At 43.4% G+C, this 23,332-nt stretch overlaps 1 protein-coding gene and 1 non-coding gene across 4 annotated transcripts in view; both read left to right on the plus strand.

The window, feature by feature from the left end:
• DNAAF9 (dynein axonemal assembly factor 9) overlaps positions 1 to 23,332 on the plus strand; it is a 135,490-nt gene that overhangs the window by 104,898 nt on the left and 7,260 nt on the right. For all 3 annotated transcript variants that reach the window (XM_007539539.3, XM_016195397.2, XM_060187199.1), the window contains 7 exons: positions 206 to 243; positions 9,040 to 9,175; positions 11,087 to 11,173; positions 14,912 to 15,018; positions 16,022 to 16,096; positions 19,056 to 19,261; positions 22,385 to 22,450. In XM_007539539.3, the coding sequence (XP_007539601.1) occupies positions 206 to 243; positions 9,040 to 9,175; positions 11,087 to 11,173; positions 14,912 to 15,018; positions 16,022 to 16,096; positions 19,056 to 19,261; positions 22,385 to 22,450 (715 nt within the window). The remainder of the gene's footprint in view (positions 1 to 205; positions 244 to 9,039; positions 9,176 to 11,086; positions 11,174 to 14,911; positions 15,019 to 16,021; positions 16,097 to 19,055; positions 19,262 to 22,384; positions 22,451 to 23,332) is intronic.
• Positions 5,484 to 5,586, plus strand: LOC132542749 (U6 spliceosomal RNA). Its single transcript, XR_009553720.1, has one exon. It is a non-coding gene; the product is annotated as a U6 spliceosomal RNA (small nuclear RNA).

A 23,332-nucleotide genomic window follows, 5' to 3' on the forward strand; every position in this document is an offset into this window, starting at 1 on the left:
TTCCTTCAGTGGGTGGGAGCATGGCTCAAACCTGGGTTGTACAAAGGGCAGATCAACACAGTATCAAGTGAGCTATTTCAAGATCCATGAAACTCTTGTCCACAAACATTGTACTCTCTCCCTACCCTGATAGTTACGTTTCTATGGAAAATAATGAATGATAGGTCTGACAGTAATGACTTTAAAATATTTCTTTTCCTTCTAGATTTCTGTTCCCCAAATGTCTTGACCAGTGTTCACAAGGTAAGCAGTGTGCTTTACTTTCTGCTTGTATGCCTTTCAAATTCTGTTTAAATGCTCCAGAATTTTCTTCATATTCCCACTTACCATTCTGAAATCTATAGCAAACAAAATTGGTCCAGGGAAAACTTTGACAACTCTTACTTTTACCATACTTAATATAGTTATCCTAAGAATTTCTCTCAATAATGGTAAACAGCCATGACACTAAGCTTCCTGAACTGGGTTTTAGTCTCCTCTGACCTTCTAGTTACTATCAGTGGACCAAATAAGTATTCTTAACTTCTGAGCCTTGTATTGTCTTACCATCTGGCAAACCTGGAAGCAGAACTTTTTTAGTCATTAACTAATGGTGCCTGGAGACCCAGAGTAAATTCTAAATTTCTTGCCATGATGATAAAATGTCCATTGTTGTCAGAAGATGTGCAGTCTGGGCTTCCTGAGCCAACGCAGCAAGTAGAAATCAGAAGAAAATAACGCACTGTCCCCAGCACAAGTTTGCCTTGCTGATCCCACTGCCAGTCCTCAGGGAGCAGAGACAGCAGAGCATACCAGAGCTATTGTCTTAGGAAACCACCAAGCTTAAATACTGGACAGGACAGGAGGCTGGGTCACTGGAGAGGTTAATGTGTGTGTTGGCCTGCTATCCAGGGAGTCTCAAGTCCAGCTTTTAGAGACCCATATAGCTTTCTAGATACTGCACGCCTCTCCCCCCAGTTCCTAAAGACAGAGTGAATGAAGCTTGACTGGGTCTATCCATAAGTATCCAGCCTAGGGAGAGTAATGAGGTCTCATAGATGTTGGGACAATAAGAACTGATGGTGGAATAGATAATGAGGCAGGAGTTGGAAAGGGGGGATCAAGGATGACTCCTACGTTTCTAGATTAGAATATTGGGACAGCCCGTGGGAACTGTCCTTAAAATAGAAAGCATAGGAGAATACATAGGTCCCAGAGAAAAATAGGGAGAACTTTCTGGTCCTCAGATACATGTTTGGAAATCATAGTCAAGGCCAAAGGTGTGGACTGTAGTTAGCCTCTTAAGTACTGCATGATTATTGCCACCCTTGTACACTTTGGCACTTCCTCGTGCCCCATGGTGTTTTGTTTTGGTTTTGATTTTGCATATGGGATAATAACAAGAGACCTGGCTGTCCTGGGAGAGAGCCTTGATGAAGTTGCTCTGCCTTCACTGTCCATGAACTTGGGTGGATATTGCAAAAAGAAAGTCCTTTTACTAAGGAAGACTACATTCTCTGTGGTATTTGGTCAGCATATGTCCCTCCAATCTATTATTCAGAAGTGGCTTGTGTCAAATACTGTGCTTATATAAAACTAGGTATGTGATCAAATGTGGGCAGGAGACCTGGAGCCCATATATGCAGTTTTCTGAACTCAGGGACACTTGGAGAGTGGCAGTACCTTGGTAAATATTTTCCCTTTGTATATGGGCCCAAGTGTCCCTAAGGGCTGGTCTGACTGGGCTTACCATGGGCTTGTACTGTCTGGGGAGTGAGGAGATGAAAGGCAAGTATTTCTTTTCTCCTCAGAGATTTGGTGGCTTGCTTGGAGGTGGGATCTGCCACTGGTAGACAAACACTCTGTGCCCCTAGGGAATATATTCCCTTCTTTTGCTCCTGTTTACAAATCAGGCTCCCTGGTTTATTGCTTTTATAACAAAGAATTAGTTTACAATGCGAAAAGAACTGGTACAAGCCCCAAGATGATGTGTACTACAGAAATCCTAAGATTAGGAAATAATTTCAGGGGCTGGGCAGTGGTGCATCTGGTTGAACACACACATTGCTATGTGCAAGGACCATGTTCAAGGCCCTGGTACCCACCTACAGAGGGAAAGCTTCATGAGCAGTGAAGCAGTGCTGCAGGTGTTTATCTTTCTCTCTCCCCCCCCTCTCTCTCTGACCCCTTACTCAGTTTCTCTCTTATCCTATCAAATAAAATAAAGGTTAAAAGAATTTTTTTAAAAAAAGGAAATAGTCTTACTGCTTAAACAACAAGCAAAAATTACTATAATGCTGGCTTGAAAGCAGAGTAGAGATATTTTACTCCTTTGTCCTGCTTTTAGAAAATATCTGTCAGAGGCTAGGGAGATAGCATAATGATCATGCAAATGACCTTCATGCTTGAGGCTCTGAGCTTCCAGATTCAATCCCAGCACCACCATAAACCAGAGCTAAGCAGTGCTCTGGTGGGTAGTAGGTAGGTAGGTATGTAGGAAGGAAGGGAGGGAGGGTCTACTTGTAGTTAAATGTAGGGAATTTTATTTTCTCTTAGGGGCTTAAAAAAAACCCTATTTCCCATCCATACTCCCAGAGGAGATAAAGAATAGGGAAGCTTCCAATGGAAGGGATGGGACATGAAACTCTGGTGGTGAAAACTCTATGGAATTGTACTGTGTTATCTTACGATCTTTTTAATCATTATTAAATCACTAATAAAACAAAACACTTATCTCCTGGACTGGGATGGTCAGACAAACTTGAAAGATGTTTCTCCACTTTATTTGAGAATAAAGAAGCCAGGCTACCTGCTCACTCAGAACCCAGATTTTGAGACCTTGGCCAAATCTGGATATGCATTCCTTTATACAGAGCAGAGGGGCTCACCTGACCCAAGCAAGAAGAAACTGCCCACTATAACCTCTTTGCCCTGTGCTACAGATAACTGTGGCACCTGCCTAGCAGATGGCATTTCCTCTTGGCAGGCAGCAGTTTGCATAGCTGGCCTAAGGAATGCTGGGGATAATCCCTTTGTTTGTTTCTCTATAAACCAAGGCCCCTTTTCTCTGTCCAATTCCTGACCTAGAATCTCAGACCCATAGGGTTTATGTAGATGGTGAGTTAGGAGTCTGGGCAAAGCTATATGTCAGAAACTACAGTTCAGGAGTTGGCGCAGTGGAAGAGGGCAGGACTTAACAAACATGAAGTTCTGAGTTAGAAGTTTGACACAAGCACTAAATTTGCCAAAGTGGTGCACTGGTTCTCTTTCTTTCACTAGTAAATAATATATATGTATATGTACATTTTTAAACATAGAATCACAACCCTAGTCAAAACCATGACAAGCCAGGCCCTAGTGCACACTACTTAGGTTAGTGTTTCTGACTCCGATTTCTTTTACCCAAGAAGATAATAAACTGAATCCTAAGGCTTTTATAGGACCCTCACTTCAGGACTTTCCTGGGTCCTCACTTTAAGAGCCACTGTTACTTCTTCTGTCCCTGAGAATCGTACTGGCTTCTTGAAGAATTAACCTTCTGTATCTGCCTGATTTCCTGAGCTTTTAGAACCCTTCCTGCTTCCCTATGTCACATTCTGTGATCTTGCCTTTTTTTTTTTTTTGCCTCCAGGGTTATTGTTGGGGTTTGGTGCAAATCCACTACTCCTGGAGGCCATTCCTTTTTTTGTTGCCCTTGTTTTATCATTGTTGTGGTTATTATTATTGTTTTTATTTATGTCATTGTTATTGGATAGGACAGAGAGAAATTGAGAGAGGAGGGGAAGGCAGAGGGGGGAGAGAAAGATAAGACACCTGCAGACGTGCTTCACCACTTGTAAAGCGACCCCCCTGCAGGGGGAGCTGGAGGCTCAAACCAGGATCCTTACACTGGTCGTTGTGCTTCCTGCGCTTAACCCACTGCACTACCTCCTGACGCCCGGATCTTGCCTTTCTAACCCTACCTTACTTGATTTCCAGAAGCCCCAGTCACTTTCTGTGGTTGCACCAGCTTGATGTTCTAGCATTGGGTTCACTGGGCTGTCATCACTGCCCTCTCTAGCACAACCCAGCATGGCGCACCACCAATGTCACCTTTCCTGACACTCTGCTAAAGATGGTCCATCTTAAAGCTTCTGTACAGAAAACATATGAGGAACCTTTTTTTTGAAAACAGAATAAACAAAATACTGAGACTGGGAGGTAGTTCACCCAGTAGAGCATGTATTTGAGGCCCCAGATTTGAGTTTTGGAACCAAATGTAGTGCCATGAATGGTACTGGGGAAGCTCTGTGGATGGTGGAGCAGTGCTGTGCTTTCTCTTCCCCTTTCCCAATCTTTTTTTTTTTAATATTTATTTAATTATTTATTCCCTTTGGTTGCCCTTGTTGCTTTATTGTTGTAGTTATTATTGTTGTCATTGTTGTTGTTGGATAGGACAGAGAGAAATGGAGAGAGGAGAGGAAGACAGAGGGGGAGAGAAAGACACGTGCAGACCAGCTTCACTGCTTGTAAAGCGACTCCCCTGCAGGTGGGGAGCCAGGGCTCGAACCCAGATCCTTAAGCCGGTCCTTGTGCTTTGCGCCACCTGCGCTTAACCTGCTGCACTACAGCCCGACTCCCTCCCTTTCCCAATCTTATAGATGTCTGAAAATGAATGAAAAAGGTGGCCCAGGAGCAGTCGTATCATACACATGTGAGGTCACAGCGCCACAAAATAATAATACCAAAAGACTAACATATTCTCCATTTGAATTCCTTAGTCATACATATGCTGCTACCACAATTCCACAATTTAATCATATATGGGGACCTTTAGTATGGAGTGTGGGAGAAGGTCTTAAGCAAGTATGATCCGTGTGTGTGTGTGTGTGTGCGTGTGTGTGTGTGTGTGTCATAAATTCTCTGAGGAAGCATTCCCAAAATCTGATTATTGGTGATAATAGGAAGAGTAGAACTAGGCTTCAGGGCACCAGAGGAAAAAGTGTTTTACCGAGTTCTTTTTTGCATCTTTTGATTTTGTACCAAAATTCTGTATATACTTGTAAACTTTTTCAGATCTCTGTCTGGTAAATGAAATTTGCTCAGACTTTTAAGTAGAAAAAGTTTTGGTATGTGGGTGCCCACAACTCAGCTACTTAGGCAGCTCCCTGGGAGATCAGGTTGTGTGTATCTTTCATTACACTTGGTTCCGTCATTCATTTATATAGCAAATCTTTATCTGATGCCTACTCTAATCCAATCCTGAGGGATTAGGTAAATCTTGTGGAAAGGTGCTATTCAAATTGTCTACCCCTAGAAAGAGAAATTTCTCTGACAGAAGGGGGGAGGTGGTTCTAGATAGAAGGAATAACAAGAGTAAAGATCTGATGGTGGCCAGTGCCCACCATTGAAGAAATACAGCAGGGAAGATAAGGCAGGCAGGTCACCAAGTTTGAATATAGACTATATATACATTTTTAGATCTGTTTTATTTATGATACATTAGTTTCACATAAGACAAAGAAGTCAGAGCGCAGCACATATACTAAAATTGGAACGATACAGGGAAGATTAGCATGGTCCCTGCACAAGAATAACGTGCAAATTCATGAAGCATTCCATATTTAAAAAAAGAAGTCAGAGCACTACTCCAGTACATGTGGCACAGGGGGTCAAACTCAGAACCTCAGACATGCAAATCCAGTACTCTGCCAATTTAGCTATTTTCCCAGTATATATATATATACACACACACATATATATATACACTTTATTTTTTAGAGAGCGTGCAAGACATGTCTTAGCTTTGGCATACATGTTACTGGAATTGAATTCAGGACCTCATGAATGCAAGCAAGTTCAGCAGTACCTGATATGTCCCTTCCTGGACCCAGAATACATTTAAAAAATTTTTCTTTTTATTTATTATTGGATAGAGACAGGGAGAAATTGAGAGGGGAGAGAAAGAGATAAAGAGACACCTGCAGCCCTCCTTCACCACTCTTGAAGCTTCCCCCCTGCAGGTGTGTTGGGGTCTCTGGCAGGGTGATCTCCAGGGGAAAGGTAACAGACCAGTTCTTTCTCACTTGCCAAGAGACGACACGAAGTAAAAGACACCACCAGGGAGATCTACAGCGTGCTCAGACCTCAGATCTGAAGTCTCAGGTTCAGGTCTCGTTTATTAGCAGGTGGACATGAGTTAAATAGAAAACCAAACAAAGGGAATTATTGAAATATGTCAGAAATGACAGATTTCTTAAAGGTCAGCTTGCCCCTATGGTAGGGCGCTGGTATGACAAGAATTGATGCAGATACATAAAGGTCAAGATAATTAGTCTCCTGATGCAGGCATTTAATTACCCAAAGGTGTTGGAGGAGAGGAGAGGGGTTGAACCAGTTAAGGCAAGATAGAGAGAAGATAAGCAAGGTTTGATGCAAACTGAGGACATCAAAGGGCACTGCTAGGAGTGTGTGATAAGGTGTGTTCTTCTGTGATCAGAAAGTAAGGTGACTTTGAGTAAGTGAATCTTAAAGTAGGCGGCCATGTGGCCTGCAGTTAATGGGGAGAAGTATTGGGGTTTCTGTGGGCCTGAGAGTCAAGAAGGAAAGAACTAAGTCTGAGTTTCTCCCCTTTTGCTCACCTCGGTTGAGAGAGACTAACCAAGAGGGTATCTTCTCAGACCTCCATCCAAGGATGAGGAGTTCTCCCTAAGCTCTGTCAAGCTTACACATAGTCCCAACATTGTGAAGCTTCCCCCCTGCAGGTGGAAACCAGAGGTTTGAACCTGAGTCCTTGTGCACTGTGAGGTGTGCACTTAACTAGGTATGTCACTGCCTGACCCCCCCCCCCGAATACATTTTATGTTAAAAATTACATCAGCTATTAGGCTTTTATGAGATTCATTTTATTTATACTTATAAGAGAGAGTTTCACATGAGACAGAGAGAATGAGAGAGGAGCACCACTCCTGCATATGCTGGGGATTAAATCAAAAGCCTTAGGTATGCAAGGTCAGCCCTCTACCAGTTGAGTCATTTCCCCAGCCACCAATTACTAAGCTTTAAGCTTTAAAAATAGTCTTTATCAAATGGAGCTAGAATTTTTGGTATGGAATAATAGAATCATCCAGTGAGAGAGGAGGGAGATTAGGAAGAGGCTGGGTATGATATGGAGGGGATGTAGTTCATCAGTTGATATTTTTGAAGCAAGTTGATGGGAACATGAGAGTCCTTACACTGCTTTTTCTGTTTTTCATATGTTTGAAATGTTTATAATATTAAGTAAAAATTATACCCCTGAAATCATATGATTGTGTAAACCTGTATTAGATAAATATTAGCAAAATTAGATCAATAATACATTAGCAAAACTTTTAAAATAAATAAAAACATTAAATAAAATATAAATGGTGTTATAGCAAAAATAGTGCATGTGCAGTGATCATAGCTGTATAAAAGTAGGCATGCAGCAGCCTGGGAGGCACAGTAGATAAAGCAGTGGCCTCTCAAGCATGAGGTCCTGGGTTTGATCCGTGGCATCATATACACCAGAGTAAGTGATGCTCTGGTTCTGTCTCCCTCCACTTCTCCTTCTTTCATAAATAAATAAATAGGCATGGATATGGGAAAGGTATTCTGATTATTCTGGCATGGTAAGATGATTTCCAGATTCTCTATATTGTTAGGGATTTTACTTACTTTTTGTTGTTATTCACCAGCACTGCTCAGTTTCAGTGCTGGCTTACGGTGGTGCTAGGATTGAACCTGGGAGCTCAGAGCCTCATGTTTTAAAGTCATTTGCATAGCCACTCTGCTGTCTCCCCAGTCCCACATACAAACTTCTACAGGAAGACTGGGAGTGATTGTCTCCCATGGCACAGTCTCTCACTACATAAGCCATTCTTTCAAAATGTGTATCTCTGTGTGAATATTTATGTTAATGCCATATGGGAATCATGGGTCTGTGTGTGTGACTCCTTGACTGTTCATGCTTTGAGAAGCTAATAATTAGTGCCTGATATATGGCTAGTATCTGGTAAATAAATGTCTGTGTTCTGTGCTAGTGAATGTCAGTGGTGTCTGTCCCTGGTAAGGAAGAGTACAGGACAGACAGACAAAAAGGGCCCTTTGATGAAGATACTCCAAGAATCAGGTAGAAAGAATTAAGATAGAAGAGTTTCAAAAGTCAGATAGAAAATTGGGGCTGGGTAGTGGTGCACCTGGTTGATTTGCATATTACAATGTGTAAATCCAGGTTCAAGCCCCCAGTCACCACCTGCAGGAGGGAAGCTTCACAAGTGATGAAACAGTGCTGCAGGTGTCTCTCTGTCTCTTTCCCTCTTGATCTCCCCTCTCAATTTCTCTCTGTCTCTATCCAAAATAAATAAGTATTATATATATATATGAGAGAGAGATGTAGAATTGACACCATTTACTCCAAAAAATGCAAATGCCAAAAGGAGAACTGAATGATTAATGTGTTTGTCACATATGTTTATACAAGATTGCTACTGTTGTTTTTTGGAACTGGGGCTTCACTGCTCCAGGATGATTTTTTTTTTCATATAGAAAGAGAGACGGGGAGCCGGGCGGTGGCGCAATGGGTTAAGTGCACATGGCATGAAGCTCAAGGACCGGCATAAGGATCCCAGTTCGAGCCCCCAGTTCCCCACCTGCAGGGGAGTTGCTTCACAAGTGGTGAAGCAGGTCTGCAGGTGTCTATCTTTCTCTCCCCCTCTCTGTCTTCCCCATCTCTCTCGATTTCTCTCTGTCCTATCCAACAACAACGACAGCAATAACAACAAGGACAACTAAAGAGAAAGGAAAGAAGGGAGAAAGAAAGGAAAGAGAGGGAAAGACACCATAACACCAAAGCTTCCCCTAGTGAGGTGGGGGCCAGACTGGAACCTGAGTAGTAGTTTATGACAAAGCAGGCACCTTCCTAGTTGAGCTAACTTGTGGGCCCACAAGAAGGTTACCAAAAAGGATGATGGAAAAAGGAAGTGGGGGCCCCTGTTTGTGTAAGTCCCCAGTCAGGACTCTAAAGGCTGAACTTGTTCTTGTTCTTGGTTTACTCCCCAGGCCTTGTGAATAATGTAGTCTTCACCAGCCACACCACAGAGCAGAGACACCCTCTCCTTGTTCAGGTGCAGAGCCTCATCAGGGCTGCCAATCCTGCCGCAGCCTTCATTCTTGCAGAAAATGGTATCGTCACCAGGTAAATGTATCACGTTCACTTCATTTTGTTAGACCATCACTTTCTCAGATATAGCTCTCTGGCTCTGGCTCATGGGATCTTTCCACCATACCTAAAACTTGAGCATTTATAGAAGTAAATTTTTGAATTGCTTTGGATGCTGTTAACAAAACATCAGGAGTGAGGCCAGCAAAAAGCTCACTTGGATAATGCACTGCTTTGCCATGTGCAAACCCGAGGTTTAAATCTAGCTCCCACTGCACTGAAGAAAACATCAATACTGTGGTTTGTTTGTCGTTCATGATTTTACTGGGGGGTTAATTGTATCGTTTAGGTGTTGACAAATTGATGCAATTTCTTATCTCACTATGATTGGTGTGTGCAAGACACTCTCACCTCCAACTTGGGTCCTTTTCCACCATCATGCACCAGGACTCCAAGACCCCCTCCCCCAATATTTTGTTTTTTTCCCTCAGTCTTCCTCTACCTGTCCTGAAACCCTGGAGATGACCATGAAAAAAAAAGTCAGCAAGAGAACTACTTGTGTCCGTATCTCCTACTAATCTGAGATATTCTGTTTCATTGTGTTCACAACCTCATTTAGTTATAGTAATTTTGGTTTTGAGCTAATCTTGGTTTATAAGACTATAAGTATTTTAGAGGTACAGTTTCATACGTCTGCACCACACCCACCACCTGAGTACAGCTATTCTTCCATCAAAGTCCATTGGAGCCCCTCTACCCTCTACCCCCCCCCCCCACAGCTCCCTTTGGTAACCTATGTTCTACAGATTGAGTCTAAAAACTTATCTTGACTTGACCTTACATCTTCCTTTGCTTGTTTGTTTACCCATATGAGTGAAATCATTCAGTATTTTCCATTAAGTTTAAGTTCATTTAGTATTTATTTCTTTTTCCTTCTTTTTTAAATTAGTTTATTTTTTACCAGAGCACTTCTCACCTCTGGCTTATGGTGGTACAGGGGATTGAACCTGCACTTTGGAGCTTTAGTCATGAGAGTCTCCCCCACCCTCCTTTAGTCTTTCTTATACTTGTTTGGTAGTAGTGAATTCCTTTAACTGTTGTTTATCTGAAAACCTCTTCATCTCTCAAATCTGATTGACAACTTACCGATAAGAGTGTTTTTTTTTTTTTTTGCTATTGCTATTGCTGTTGTTGGATAGGACAGAGAGAAATTGAGAGAGGGGGAGGGAAAGATACACACCTTCAGACCTGCTCCACCATTTGTGAAGCAACCCCCCTGAAGGTGGGGAGCCAGGGGCTTGAACCGGGATCCTTGTGCTAGTCCCTGCACTTTGCTCTGTGTGCTTAATCCAGTGCGCCACTACCTGGCACTCCCATAAGAGTATTCTTGGGTGAAGTTCTTTTCCATTTAAAGCTTGTTGCATTCTCATCCTTTAAAGAATTAAAGTCAAAACTCTGAGTATTCTCTGCTGATGTGAGAGACTGGGCATAGAGATTATCATTTTTATTTTTATGATCTTGGGTCCAAATAAACAAAAAATAGAGAATCAATGTCTGTACATGTGTGTATGTGTGAAGAGAAGACATTTTTTCATATAACAATTTTTTTTGCTTAAGACACTAAAAGGTGTGTATTTTCTATACTGTTTTGATTTTTGAGCAATGCACATATCTTTTATATTCAACAATTTTAAAAAGCTAAACACAAAATAGAGGGTCTATTTGTATATCAAAGTAATAACATCTTCACATGCAAAACAGTTAATTCAAGTAACTTTTGGGCATAATACTGTTGAAATTCTAATTCCAAACATCATCATCAATTAGAGAAGTAAAATTATAAATGTCAAATGGGAAAGTGTGTCTAGGGAGAGGATGGAGGGAGTAAAATGTTCAGGTTAAGCTTGATAGCCTTGACTGATTATTTTTTTCTGTATGTTTTCCAAGGAATGAAGACATTGATCTTATTCTCTCAGAAAATAGTTTTTCAAGTCCTCAGATGCTACAATCTCGATATTTATTGTACCCTGGCTGGCAAGTATCATCTTTGAAAAGTAGCTAAGATTTATTTATAAACCCTGTGATTTACTTATTTACAGAGAGAAAGAAAGACAAAAAGGAGTGAAACTACCAGGTATGCTTGCTGGGTTGGAGGAATAGCTCAGCTGGTAGGGCACCTGCCTTGCTGTATGCATGGCTGAGGTTCAAATCCTGGTACCACATGGGACCATTACAGCACACTGGGGGTAGAGTCTCTTCTTCTTTTTCTGCCTCTGTTTTTCTGTGTTTGAATGAAAAAATGGTGAGGAGTACTGAGATTGTGCATGCATGAGGTCCTAGCTTATAAAAGACTGTGTTAAAATACACGTTTTGAGTCATGAAGTCTTTTAATTATTTAATGTGTCCAAACTCATTTTGACCACTACTTTAAGATATACGTTATGATGAAAATCTTGACTTATATAATGAATGGCCTTTGAAACTTAAAAAAAAAGTGACAGTGACAAATAAAAGAGCATGTTGTGTGTGGCCAGAGAGCCACTACCCTTAGCCATAAAGGAACTGAGTACTCCATTCAAGTCACAGGCTCCAAATTGTTGCTGGATGTTAAGATGTTGAAACAGGAAATCACATGGCGCAAAGCGCAAGGACCAGCTTAAGGATCCTGGTTCGAGCCCCCGGCTCCCCACCTGCAGGGGAGTCGCTTCACAGGCGGTGAAGCAGGTCTGCAGGTGTCTATCTTTCTCTCTCCCTCTCTGTCTTCCCCTCCTCTCTCCATTTCTCTCTGTCCTAACAATGGTGACATCAATAACAACAACAATAATAACTATAACAACAATAAGAAAACAAGGGCAACAAAAGGGAAAATAAATAAATATTTTTAAAAAAATTTTAAAGCAGGAAATCAGCCTATGAACACCAACCACAATGTTAGTGTTTCTTCCAGCCTCTAGTGAGAATGAAGTTACTGACAGAAAACCAGAGATGAGTACAGGTAGTCCTGCAAGCCTCCCATTAGACAGTTAGGTTTCCTGCTCAGTCTCCTCTCTCCTGGCTGGTTCTCTATCCATGGGCCTCTCCTCCAGAAGGCATCAGAGGAGGAATCAGTGCAGAGTGTGTTGTAACTGTAATCGTACTAAACCAGCATCTCTTGAGCACTCACCATGCATTGTTCTGTGACTGCATTGTCCAGTATGGTAACCACCAGCCACATCTGGCTATTTAATAAAATGTAAATTAGTTGGAAACTGGTCAGTGGCACACCTGATGTATTACCATGCACAAGGACCTGGGTCTAAGGCAGTGTTACAGATGTCTCTCTGTCTCCACTTCCCCTGCTTGATTTCTCTGTCTCTATCAGTAAATAAAAAATATTTAAAAAATTAAAAATAAGGGAGTCGGGCTGTAGCGCAGCGGGTTAAGCGCAGGTGGCGCAAAGCACAAGGACCGGCATAAGGATCTCAGTTCGAACCCCGGCTCCCCACCTGCAGGGGAGTCGCTTCACAGGCGGTGAAGCAGGTCTGCAGGTGTCTATCTTTCTCTCCTCCTCTCTGTCTTCCCCTCCCTCTCTCCATTTCTCTCTGAACTATCCAACAACAACAACAACAATAATAAATACAACAATAAAACAAGGGAGTCGGGCTGTAGTACAGCGGGCTAAGCGCAGGTGGCGCAAAGCACAAAGACTGGCATAAGGATCCCGGTTCGAACCCCGGCTCCCCACCTGCAGGGGAGTCGCTTCACAGGTGGTGAAGCAGGTCTGCAGGTGTCTATCTTTCTCTCCTCCTCTCTGTCTTCCCCTCCCTCTCTCCATTTCTCTCTGTCCTATCCAACAACAACAACAACAACAACAATAATAATTACAACAATAAAAAACAAGGGCAACAAAAGGGAAAAAATAAAATATTTTTAAAAAAATTAAAAAACAACAACAAGGGCAACAAAAAGGGAATAAATAAATAAAATAAATATAAAAATCAAAAAAATAATTAAAAATAAATAATATAAGAAAGGCCACTGGTCCCAGTGGAGTTGTCATGCAGACACAAAACCCCAGCAATAACACTGCTGGCAAAATAAGTAAATAAATGATAAAATAAACAATAAGGCAAATTGAATAAGATAATAAGCTTGATGAAAAATTTTACATCAACTATAGCAAAGGGTTAATACAGTATTGAGGAAACTTGAATATTTAAGAAAAGTAACCCAGTCCATGTAGGTGTCAAAATTTCACTTACAGGCTAGGGATATAACTTAGTGGTAGAGTGCTTAAGAGTTTTTTCTTTTATTTTCTGAGAAAGACCACAGGTGGAAACCAGACCTGAGGTCTCATGCAGGCAAGGCCTGTGCTCTGTCTGAGGAACCACCTCCCTCACCACTTTCTTTAACCAAAAATATTAACACTGTCCACTGCTGTGGGCATTGTTGTGTAATTGGTATACTCATCTTCTGCTGGGAGTGTTCTAAATTGTTACCCTGTTCCAGATAGAATTCCAAACTTAGGTATTCATCTTAAGGAGATAATTTTCAAGAAGGAATGACAACTCTGTAACTTGGAAGTGGGTGGTGGACATTCATTATACTACCCTCTCATCTTTGCATATATCTGACATTTTCCATAGTAAAAATTTGGCTTTTTAACACTTTGAATATAGCTGTGTTCTTAATTAATCTAGTAGACACTATATCTGTTGAGCTCAAAATTGAGGAAAAAGAGGCTGTAAGTTAGCTCACCTGGTAACACACACACTTCACCATGTGCAAGGTCCTGGGTTTGAGCACCTGGCCATCACATGGGAGGACTATATGAAAGGAAAAGCTTCATAGTGCTCTGGTACTTCTCCTTTCCTCTCTGTCTTTCTCTCCCTCTTTGTCTCTAGCTGGAAAAATGGAGGAGGGATGGGTAGGAGAAGGGAGAAAAGGAATCCACTGGGAGCACTTGTGCAGATGCAAAGCACATGGGAGAGGGTTAGTCAGTAGCAGTGGGGTTGCCCATGCTCCTGGTCCCAGCTCTGCAGGAAAAACAAAAAGAAAAGAAACAGAGCAGATACCCCAGCATAGGTGTTGGGGGCATAGTCGCATAGTTAGAGCCCAGAAGGAAGTGGGAGGGTGCCAGTAAGAGCTCCCAGTCTGAGCTAGAACACCTACCAACAGGCTTCAAGACAGAGGGGTTCCTTGACTTTAAGGAACTGCTAGTCTGCAGGAAGTAAGAATTAAATAAAATAAATAAATAAAATTTAAAAACTGCTCCAGCGGAGCAAACATACTTCTCAGTTTCAGGATGAAAGCGATACATTCGAGGGCCAGGCAGTTGCGCAGTAGGTTAAGTGCACATGGCGCCAAGCGCAGGAACCAGCATAAGGATCCTGGTTCAAGCCCCTGGCTCCCTACCTGTAGGGGAGTCGCCTCACAAGTGGTAAAGCAGGTCTGCCGGTGTCAATCTTTCTCTTCCCTCTCTGTCTCCCCTCCTCTCTCAATTTCTCTCTGTCCTATCCAACAACAACAACATGAGTGGCAACAGTAATAATAACGACAACAAGGGCAACAAAAAAATGGAGGAAAAATGGCCTCCAGGAGCAGTGGATTCGTGGTGCAAGCTCCCAAGTCCCAGCAATAACCCTGGAGACAACAGAAAGGAAAGAGACATATTTAACTAAGGGAAAATTGAAGTATTACAGTATAAATGATATATAGTTCATCTCAAAGTAGTAGATAATAACACTCAAAGCCACAGTTACTTGCACTTATAATTGTTTTATACCTTTTAAGGTATGAAGGAAAATTTGATGCTGGATCAGTCCTCCCTCTAATGGTACAGATCTGTGTATGGTTTGGCCGGCCCTTGGAGAGGACTCGCTTTATAGCCAAGTGTAAAGGTAAGCCTTGACTGGAGTGTGTTAAAGAATGGTAAATAGGGGCCTGATGGTGCACACTTGGTTAAGCGCACATGTTACAATGCGCAAGAACCCGGTTTGAGCCCCCAGCCCCCACCTGCAGGGGGAACGCTTTGCAACTGGTGAAGCAGTGTTGCCAGTATCTTTCTGTCTCTCCCTCTCTCTCACCCCTACCCCTCTCGATTTCTGGCTGTCTCTATCCAGTAAATAAAATTTAAAAAATTTAAAAAAAAAAAAAGAATGGTAAACAGTCTGCTAAGGAATGCCCTTGGGGTAGGGCATGGCCAGGAGAGAAGGGCTAGGAGATAACTCATGTGATAGAGCACACACTTTACCACTGCACAAGGACCTCAAGCCCCTCACACCACATAAGAGCACCATGCAAAAAGAATGAAAAAGTGGGCTGGGGGGTGGCAGGATTGGACATGCATGAGACTCCGGCTCTACACATGCCAACAGAAAGCCCCAGAATTGTCCCTCTTCCTGGTAACATTTTATTTTATTTTTAGTTTTATTTTGGTAGGACAGGTAGAAATTGAGAGAGGAAAGGAAGATCGAGAGGAGGAGAGAATAGTAGATACCTGCAGACCTGCTCTGCTGTGAAGCATCCCCCCTACAGGTGGGGAGCAGGGCTCAGTCCTGGGTCCTTCTGCATGACAAAGTGTGTGCTAACAGGGTATGCCAGCACCTGGCCCTGGCTGTTTCTTCTGACTATTTGGACCCAAAAGGGATTTGAGGACCCTAGAGTTCCCTACATAGTTCTGCTCTTGGATGACCACATGGTTCGATCACTCACTCCACTGGAAGTTGGCCCGTGCCCTGGGAACAATGTCAGAGCCTCTGGGGATGAGACATAGCAATGGCACCCAGGAACCCTGGGCCCTAGAGTAGTAGGGTCCCTTCCTGGTCACTAAGCCTCCTAGTCCTACTGCCCTCAACTCAGCATCTGCTGCCAGGTGGTGACCTGCCCTCTTTTCTCCAACAGCAATCCAGTCCTCCATCAAGCCAAGTCCCTTCTGTGGAAACATCTACCATATCCTAGGCAAAGTGAAGTTTTCAGGTAAGGTTAAATTTGGGCGCCCTGCACTATCAGACACTCATGCATGTTGTCATGCAGTTAACTGACAGCCTCCACTAGTATTCTACAGACTACAGATGTTTCATAACTCTCAAAACCCACCCTCTGGGCTTTACACCGTCAGGTTTTTCCATTCATCCTTCCCTACCAAGGGCCTTCCTTTCTCCAAGCTCAGCAAGTCCACAGTGAAAAAGCCTCAGTGACCTTCCCAAAAGAACCTAGATCTGTCAGCAGGAGCTGCCCCATTATTGAGATCCTCAGCTCCAGTAATGACTCTGCCAGTCTTAGTGCCTTTCCCTGGCCTTCCTTCTGTCTCCAGTAGGCCTGTTTATCAGTCTTAGACCTCTTACAGCTCTGCTGTAGGAAGCCACTGAGAGTTATAAGCTTAGAACCCTCTGGATTCTGATAGGAAAAATAGATGATAACCTGTAAAAGACTCTCTCAGGATTGGACATGCATGAGACTCCGGCTCTACACATGCCAACAGAAAGCCCCAGAATTGTCCCTCTTCCTGGTAACATTTTATTTTATTTTTAGTTTTATTTTGGTAGGACAGGTAGAAATTGAGAGAGGAAAGGAAGATCGAGAGGAGGAGAGAATAGTAGATACCTGCATATACTCAGGTAAAAAATACTCAGGGTATTTTTTAATATTTATTGATTCCCTTTTTGTTGCCCTTATTGTTTTATTGTTATAGTTATTATTGTTGTCATTGATGTCTTTGTTGTTGAATAGGACAAAGAGAAATGGAGAGAGGAGGGGGAGAGAAAGATAGACACCTGCAGCCCTGCTTTACCGCCTGTGAAGCGACTTCCCTGCAGGTGGGAAGCCGGGGGCTCAAACCGGGATCCTTATGCTGGTCTTTGCACTTTGCGCCACCTGCACTTAACTCTCTGTGCTACTGCCCAACTCCCTCAAGGTATTTTTAAAGACTTTATTAATGAGGAGAGAGAAAAAGAAGCAGACATGGCTCTGGTACATGTGCTACTCGGGATCAAACTTGGGACCTCATGCCTGGGAGCCCAACACTTTATCCACTTCCTGACTCACCTCTGTCAAAGTCTTTATCCTGGTTCTTTGGCCTCACTTACTTTACTGAATCTAAAACTTTACCCCCCACAAAATCCCCCACCCCTTCAGGCTACAACAATCACCCCCCTCACCTACATTAGAGGTTTTGTTCTTTTTTTTAATTTAATTTAATTTTTTGAATTTTTTTCCCTTTTTTTGCCCTTCTTGTTTATCATCGTTGTTGTTGGATAGGACAGAGAGAAATTGAGAGGAGGTGAGGACAGAGAGGGGAAAAGATAGACACCTGAAAACCTGCTTTACTACCTTTGACGCGAACCCCCTGCAGGTGGGGAGCTGGGGAACTGGGATCCTGATGCTGGTCTGTGCGCTTTGCGCCAAGTGAGCTTAACCTGCTGCGCCACCGCTTTAGAGGTTTTAATGCCTTCCTCTTACTTCTCCCTCATCATCACTTACTTCTTTTATTTATTTATTTATTTTCCATTTTTGTTGCCCTTGTTGTTTTTCGTTGTTGTTGTTGTTATTGTCATTGTTGGATAGGACAGAGAGAAATGGAGAGAGGAGGGGAAGACAGAGGGGGAGAGAAAGACAGACAACTGCAGACCTGCTTCACCGCTTGTGAAGTGACTCCCCTGCAGGTGGGGAGCCAGCTGGTCCTTGTGCTTTGCGCCAGCTGCACTTAACCCGCTGCCCTACCACCCTGCCCTTCCACCCGACTCCCTTTTTTTTTTTTTTAACCAGGGCTCCACTGACTATTAGTGATGCTGGGGATCCAACCTGGGACCTCACAGATACAAGTCCTGTGTGCTATCTCTGTGCTGTCCACCCAGCTCCTTTCTTCTTTATTTAGACCTGCTCTTGATTGAACCTGGGACTTTGGAGCCTCAGGCATGAGAGTTTCTTTGCATAACCATTATGCTCTCTACCCCTTCCCTCCCCCCCCCCATATACACACCCTTGACCTCTTTCTTATTCATTATTTTATTGCTTTCCTTTCTTCTACATTTTGGGAACACCATACCTCTTTCTTAAAATTTGTTTGTGGGGGCCAGGCAGTGGCGCACTTGGTTAAGCGCGCACATCACATTACAGTGCGCAAGTATCCAGGTTCAAGCCCCTGGTCCCCACCTGCAGGGGGAAAGCTTCACGAATGGTGAAGCAGGGCTGCAGGTGTGTCTCTGTCTCTCTCCCTCTCTGTCTTCCCCTCTCAGTTTCTCTGTCTCTATACAATAATAAATAAAACATTAAAAAAAGCATTTGAAAAAAAAAGATTTGTTTGTTTACGAGAAAAAGGGGGAGAGAGAAAGAACCAAAGCATCACTCTGGCACATGTGATACCAGGGATTGAATTTGAAACTTCACACTTGAAAGTCCAACAACGTATCCACTGTGCCACCTCCTGGGTCACACTTGCCCTTTTTTTTTAATGTCTTCAGTCAGTCCTAACCCCCATGTCATCAATTTATAGACAACTGCACATCCACTTACCCTTCCTGCACATACCTTTGGCCACTTAGGCAACTGCTGAGACCCACCTCCTCCATCTCTGCTATGGGTAACTTGTTTTGTGCCTCCTTAGATACCTCTTCCACAGGGCTGAGCTGCTCTTTCTTTCCAGTGACTGCATAGATAGCTCCCACTTAGGGTCTCCGAGTCTCGCAAGTACTTCAGGTGCAAAGCAAAACTCTTTCTTCTGCAACTCTTCCCATACTCTAGCAGTTACCTTCTGCACTAATGGTGTCTACCCAGTGACCCATCCAGTCAAGATAGATACTTCCACTGCTCCTCCATCTCTTATGTCATTCTTTCTAACTTGCCATGGCAATTCTTCCTGACCATCTGCACCATTAGTCTTAGGTAAGCCTTGTCCTTTCTGACAGTATCTCAGGGACTAAATGTGTTCTCCTGGCAGACTCTGAAAGGACCATGGAAGTCTGCCACAACACTCTGACCAATTCTCTGAGCATTATGCCAGTTCTGGAGGGACCCATGCCACCACCTGACTCCAGAAGCACAACTCAAGACAGCAGTGGCCAACAGGAGTCCTACCTTGTGTTTATTGGCTGCTCCCTAAAAGAAGAAAGCATCAAGGACTGGCTGCGGCAGTCAGCGAAGCAGGTAGTTTTTGAAGCCCCCATAGACCTGGTGCAGAGGTAATCAACACCCCTTAGGGCTACTATTAGCCCTACAGCACAAACCCTCTCCCCGCTGGTCTGCACTGTGTGCTCAGCCCACATCTTCAGGGACACATGAGAAGGAGGGGGGCAGATTGTAGGCAATCTCAAGCTGTTTCCATTTCTACTTCCCAAGACAGGCTGAAATCATTAGGTTGTTTAACAAGGACCTAGGGTGAAACCTAGTTGTTCCATGTGTCCCTGGGTCAGCCTGGTGTTCAAATTCAAAATGAAATGTCCTTTCCTTGATGTATTTACCAATGAGAGAGAGAGTGAGCCAGAGTATCACTCTGGCACATGGAATACCAGGGATCAAAATTAGCTTAAGAATCCAACATTTGGGGGCCAGGTGGTAGCACAGTGGGTTAAGCGCACATGGCGCAAAAGCTCAAGGACCAGAGTAAGGATCCCGGTTCGAGTCCTGGGCTCCCCACCTGCAGGAGTGGTCACTTCATGGGCCATGAAGCAGGTCTGCAGGTGTCTTTCTCTCCCTCCTCTCTCAATCTCTCTCTGTCCTATACAATAATAACAACAGCAATGGCAACAAAATGGGAAAAATAACCTCCAAGAGCAGTGGATTCATAGTGCAGGCACCGAACCCCAGCAATAACCCTGGAGGCAAAATAATAATAATAATCCAGAATTTTATCCTTTGTGTCACCTCCTGGGCCACTAATTTGGTTTTTCTCTCTTTCTTTTTTTTTTTGATTTTTTTATTAGTGATTTAATAATGATTTACAAGATTATGGTATAAGAAGGATACAGTTACCACCACAGAGTTCTATATCCCCTCCCCCTCCTCTCTTTCTTTCTTTCTTTCTTTTTTTAAATAGAGACAGAAAATGAGAGGGAAGGGTAAGAGAAAGAGAGACACCTGTTACAGTGCTTTACCACTCATGAAGCTTCCCCTGTAAAGATGGGGGTGAGGGGCTTGATGCCAGTTTCTTGCACATGATAACATATGTGCTCAACGAGTTGCACCACTAACTAGCCCCACTAAATAAGTTTTGTTTTGTTTTGTTTTGTTTTGTTTTGTTTTGTTTTGTTTTGTTTGCCAGAGCACACTGCTCAGCTCTGGCTTATGTTAGTGCCAGTGATTGAACCTTGGGCATTGGAACCTCAGGCACAAGAGACTTTTTGCATAACCAGTATGCTGTCTCTCTCCTTCCCAAAATGTTTTATTTATTTATAAATAAGAGAGGAGGGAATCATAGAATCACTCAGGCAAATGCAGTGCTGGGGGTTGAACTCGGAACCTCAATAAACTGCAAGCTTTGGGCACTAAGCCTTTTAGCACAGCCTCAAATGTCTGAGCTTATTCTAGAACTCTAGAATCTTTATTTAATCTTTATTTATTTTTTGGATAGAGACAGCCAGAAATTGAGAGGAAGGGGGAGATAGGGAGACAGAGAGACACCTGCAGCCCTACTTCACCACTTGTGAAGCTTTTCCCCTGCAGATAGGGACCAGGGGCTTGAACCTGGGTCCTTGAACACTGTAACATGTGCACTCAACCAGGTGCGCCACCACCCAGCCCCCCACCCTTTTTTTTAAAGAGAGAAATACAAAGAATGAGAAGGCACAGCACTGCTCAGCTCTGGCTTTTGGTGCTAGTGAGTATTGAACCTGAGACTTTGGAGTTTGCCATGAAAATCTTTTACAGGGAGTCGGCGGTAGAGCAGCGGGTTAAGCGCACGTGGCGCAAAGCACAAGGACCGGCTTAAGGATGCTGGTTCTAGCCCCCAGCTCCTCACCTGCAGGGGAGTCGCTTCACAAGTGGTGAAGCAGGTCTGCAGGTATCTGTCTTTCTCTCCCCCTCTCTGTCTTCCCCTCCTCTCTCCACTTCCCTCTGTCCTGTCCAACATTGGTGACATCAATAACAACAACAATAAAACAAGGACAACAAAAGGGAATAAATAAATAAAACTTTTTAAAAAGGCATTATCTTTATTAAAAAAAAAAAAAGAAAACCTTTTATATAATCATAATGTTCTCTCCCCAGACCCTGGGACTTATCTTTTATACTGAGAACTGGCAACCTGTATATAGGCTATATTTTTCTCAAACTCACGTGGGTAAATTCATTATTTAATATTATTTATTTAGTTAGTTATTTATTTCCAGGGCACTGTTCAGCTCTGGCTTATAGTGGTCATGGAGATTAAACCTGGGACTGTTGGTGCCTCAGGAATGAAAGGCTTTTTGCATCACTATTATGCTCCCCAGCCCTATAAAAGTCTTTTTTTTTTTTTTATTGGATACAGAGAGAGCTTGAGAGGAAGAGGGAGGGAGAGAGACAGACACCTGCGGCACTGCTTCACCACTTGTGAAGCTTTCCCCCTGTAAGTAGGAACCAGGGGCTTGAACCTTGTACACTCAACTAGGTGTGTCACCACCCAATCCCCATCACCTGGATGAAATCCTTTTTGGGGTTTGGGCGGTGACACAACAGGTAAGCACACTTAGTATGAAGTGCAAGGACCCGTGCAAGGATCCCATTGTGAGCCCCCAGTTCCCTAACTGCAGGGAGGTCACTTCACAGGCAGTGAAGTAGGTCTGCAGGTATCTGTCTTTCTTTCTGTCTCCCTCTCTGTCTCCCCCTCCTCTCTTAATTTCTCTCTGTCCTATCCAGTAAAAATGGAAAAAATGGCCACCAGGAGCAGTGGATTTGTAATGCAGGCACTGAGCCCTAGTGATAATCCTAGAGGCAAAAATAAATCAATAAATCAACAAACAAACAAACAAATATTCTTAATTGGTGCTTGGTTGTGGGACCTTGAGTTGCCGCTTTGTCTCTATGTCTACACTAGTAGGTTTTAGTGTTGAGAATGTGAAGAGAGGCTTCTCGCTTCACCCTGGAACACAGGGCTCTAGGGGGAAGTGGTCTGTCTTTTCAAGGGTGCTCCAGGGGCAGACAAGCAGTATATCATCCCTGGCCATAACAGCACTGTGCTTCTCCTTTGCTGGGACCTCAGTCACAGGACTGGCCCCAAGAGCCCCAAGTCCCCTTCCACCCATGTACATTAACAACTATTGGGACCTTTCCTCTCCCTGTATCTTTGCACAGAAGCCTCAGAGAAAAGCCCTGAAGACCAGGGGGATGCTGACCCAGCAGGAGATCAGGAACATTCATGTAAGTACCCTGTGCTTGCTTGCCTTGGGCTGTCCTTCCAGGTTTGTCCAGCTCCATCCTCTTAAGATTCCCTTAGTGGAGAGGTGATTTGTGGGGCATGCCAGACATCTTGCTTCTGAGATCACATAAGATTGGGCATGTTCAGGGTAGTATGGCCATAGACTGTCTTGCTGCTTTCATGCCACAGAGGAAACCTAAATAAGTAAATAAATAAAGTCCTTAGCCCATTTGCTCTGGCAGCCTCATTGAAGAGGGCAACTTGACCTTGGTGAATCAGTATCTCTAGGGGGTTCAGGTAACATAGAGCCCTGCTCTGTCACCCTGTTCAAGCAACCACAGAAGTTCTCTCTTCATTCCTTTTCCTGGAAAAACCATAGTTAAATCAATAAAAGTCAAGTAAAAACACTGAATCCAGAGACTGCTCATAGGTCTATTGGGAAATCCTGAGGCCTGGATGGCAACCCCCTGGTGAGTCCTCTGAACTCCAGGCTGACTCCCAGGCTCTATCCCAGTTCTCTTCCCACTGGGGCCTTTTCTTGACAGGTTGTGGGGGAAAAGCTGAAAGAGGCAGAGTCCAGGCCCCAGCAGTGGTTTATGTTAGCAGTTCCAGTAATAAGCAGGTAGGAGAGGGATCAGGAGTCCCTGCTTTGAACTTGAAGAAGCCCTTCATACCCCAGTGTTACAGGGACTGGACAGCCTCATTGTTCCTGGGGAGGACACCATGAACATCTCAAGATACAGTCCTTTCAGTTTGCATTAATCAGAAGCAGAACTTGGACAAGGATTTGAGTGCTAGTGATTTCTTTGAAAATTATTAAGAGAGCACGCTAGATTTGACCCCCAGACCAGGAAAGGTGACAGCTGAGCAGTGCTCTGACAAAA

The sequence above is a fragment of the Erinaceus europaeus genome, chromosome 1 (genome assembly GCF_950295315.1).
Source record: "Erinaceus europaeus chromosome 1, mEriEur2.1, whole genome shotgun sequence".
NCBI classification, from domain to species: domain Eukaryota; kingdom Metazoa; phylum Chordata; class Mammalia; order Eulipotyphla; family Erinaceidae; genus Erinaceus; species Erinaceus europaeus.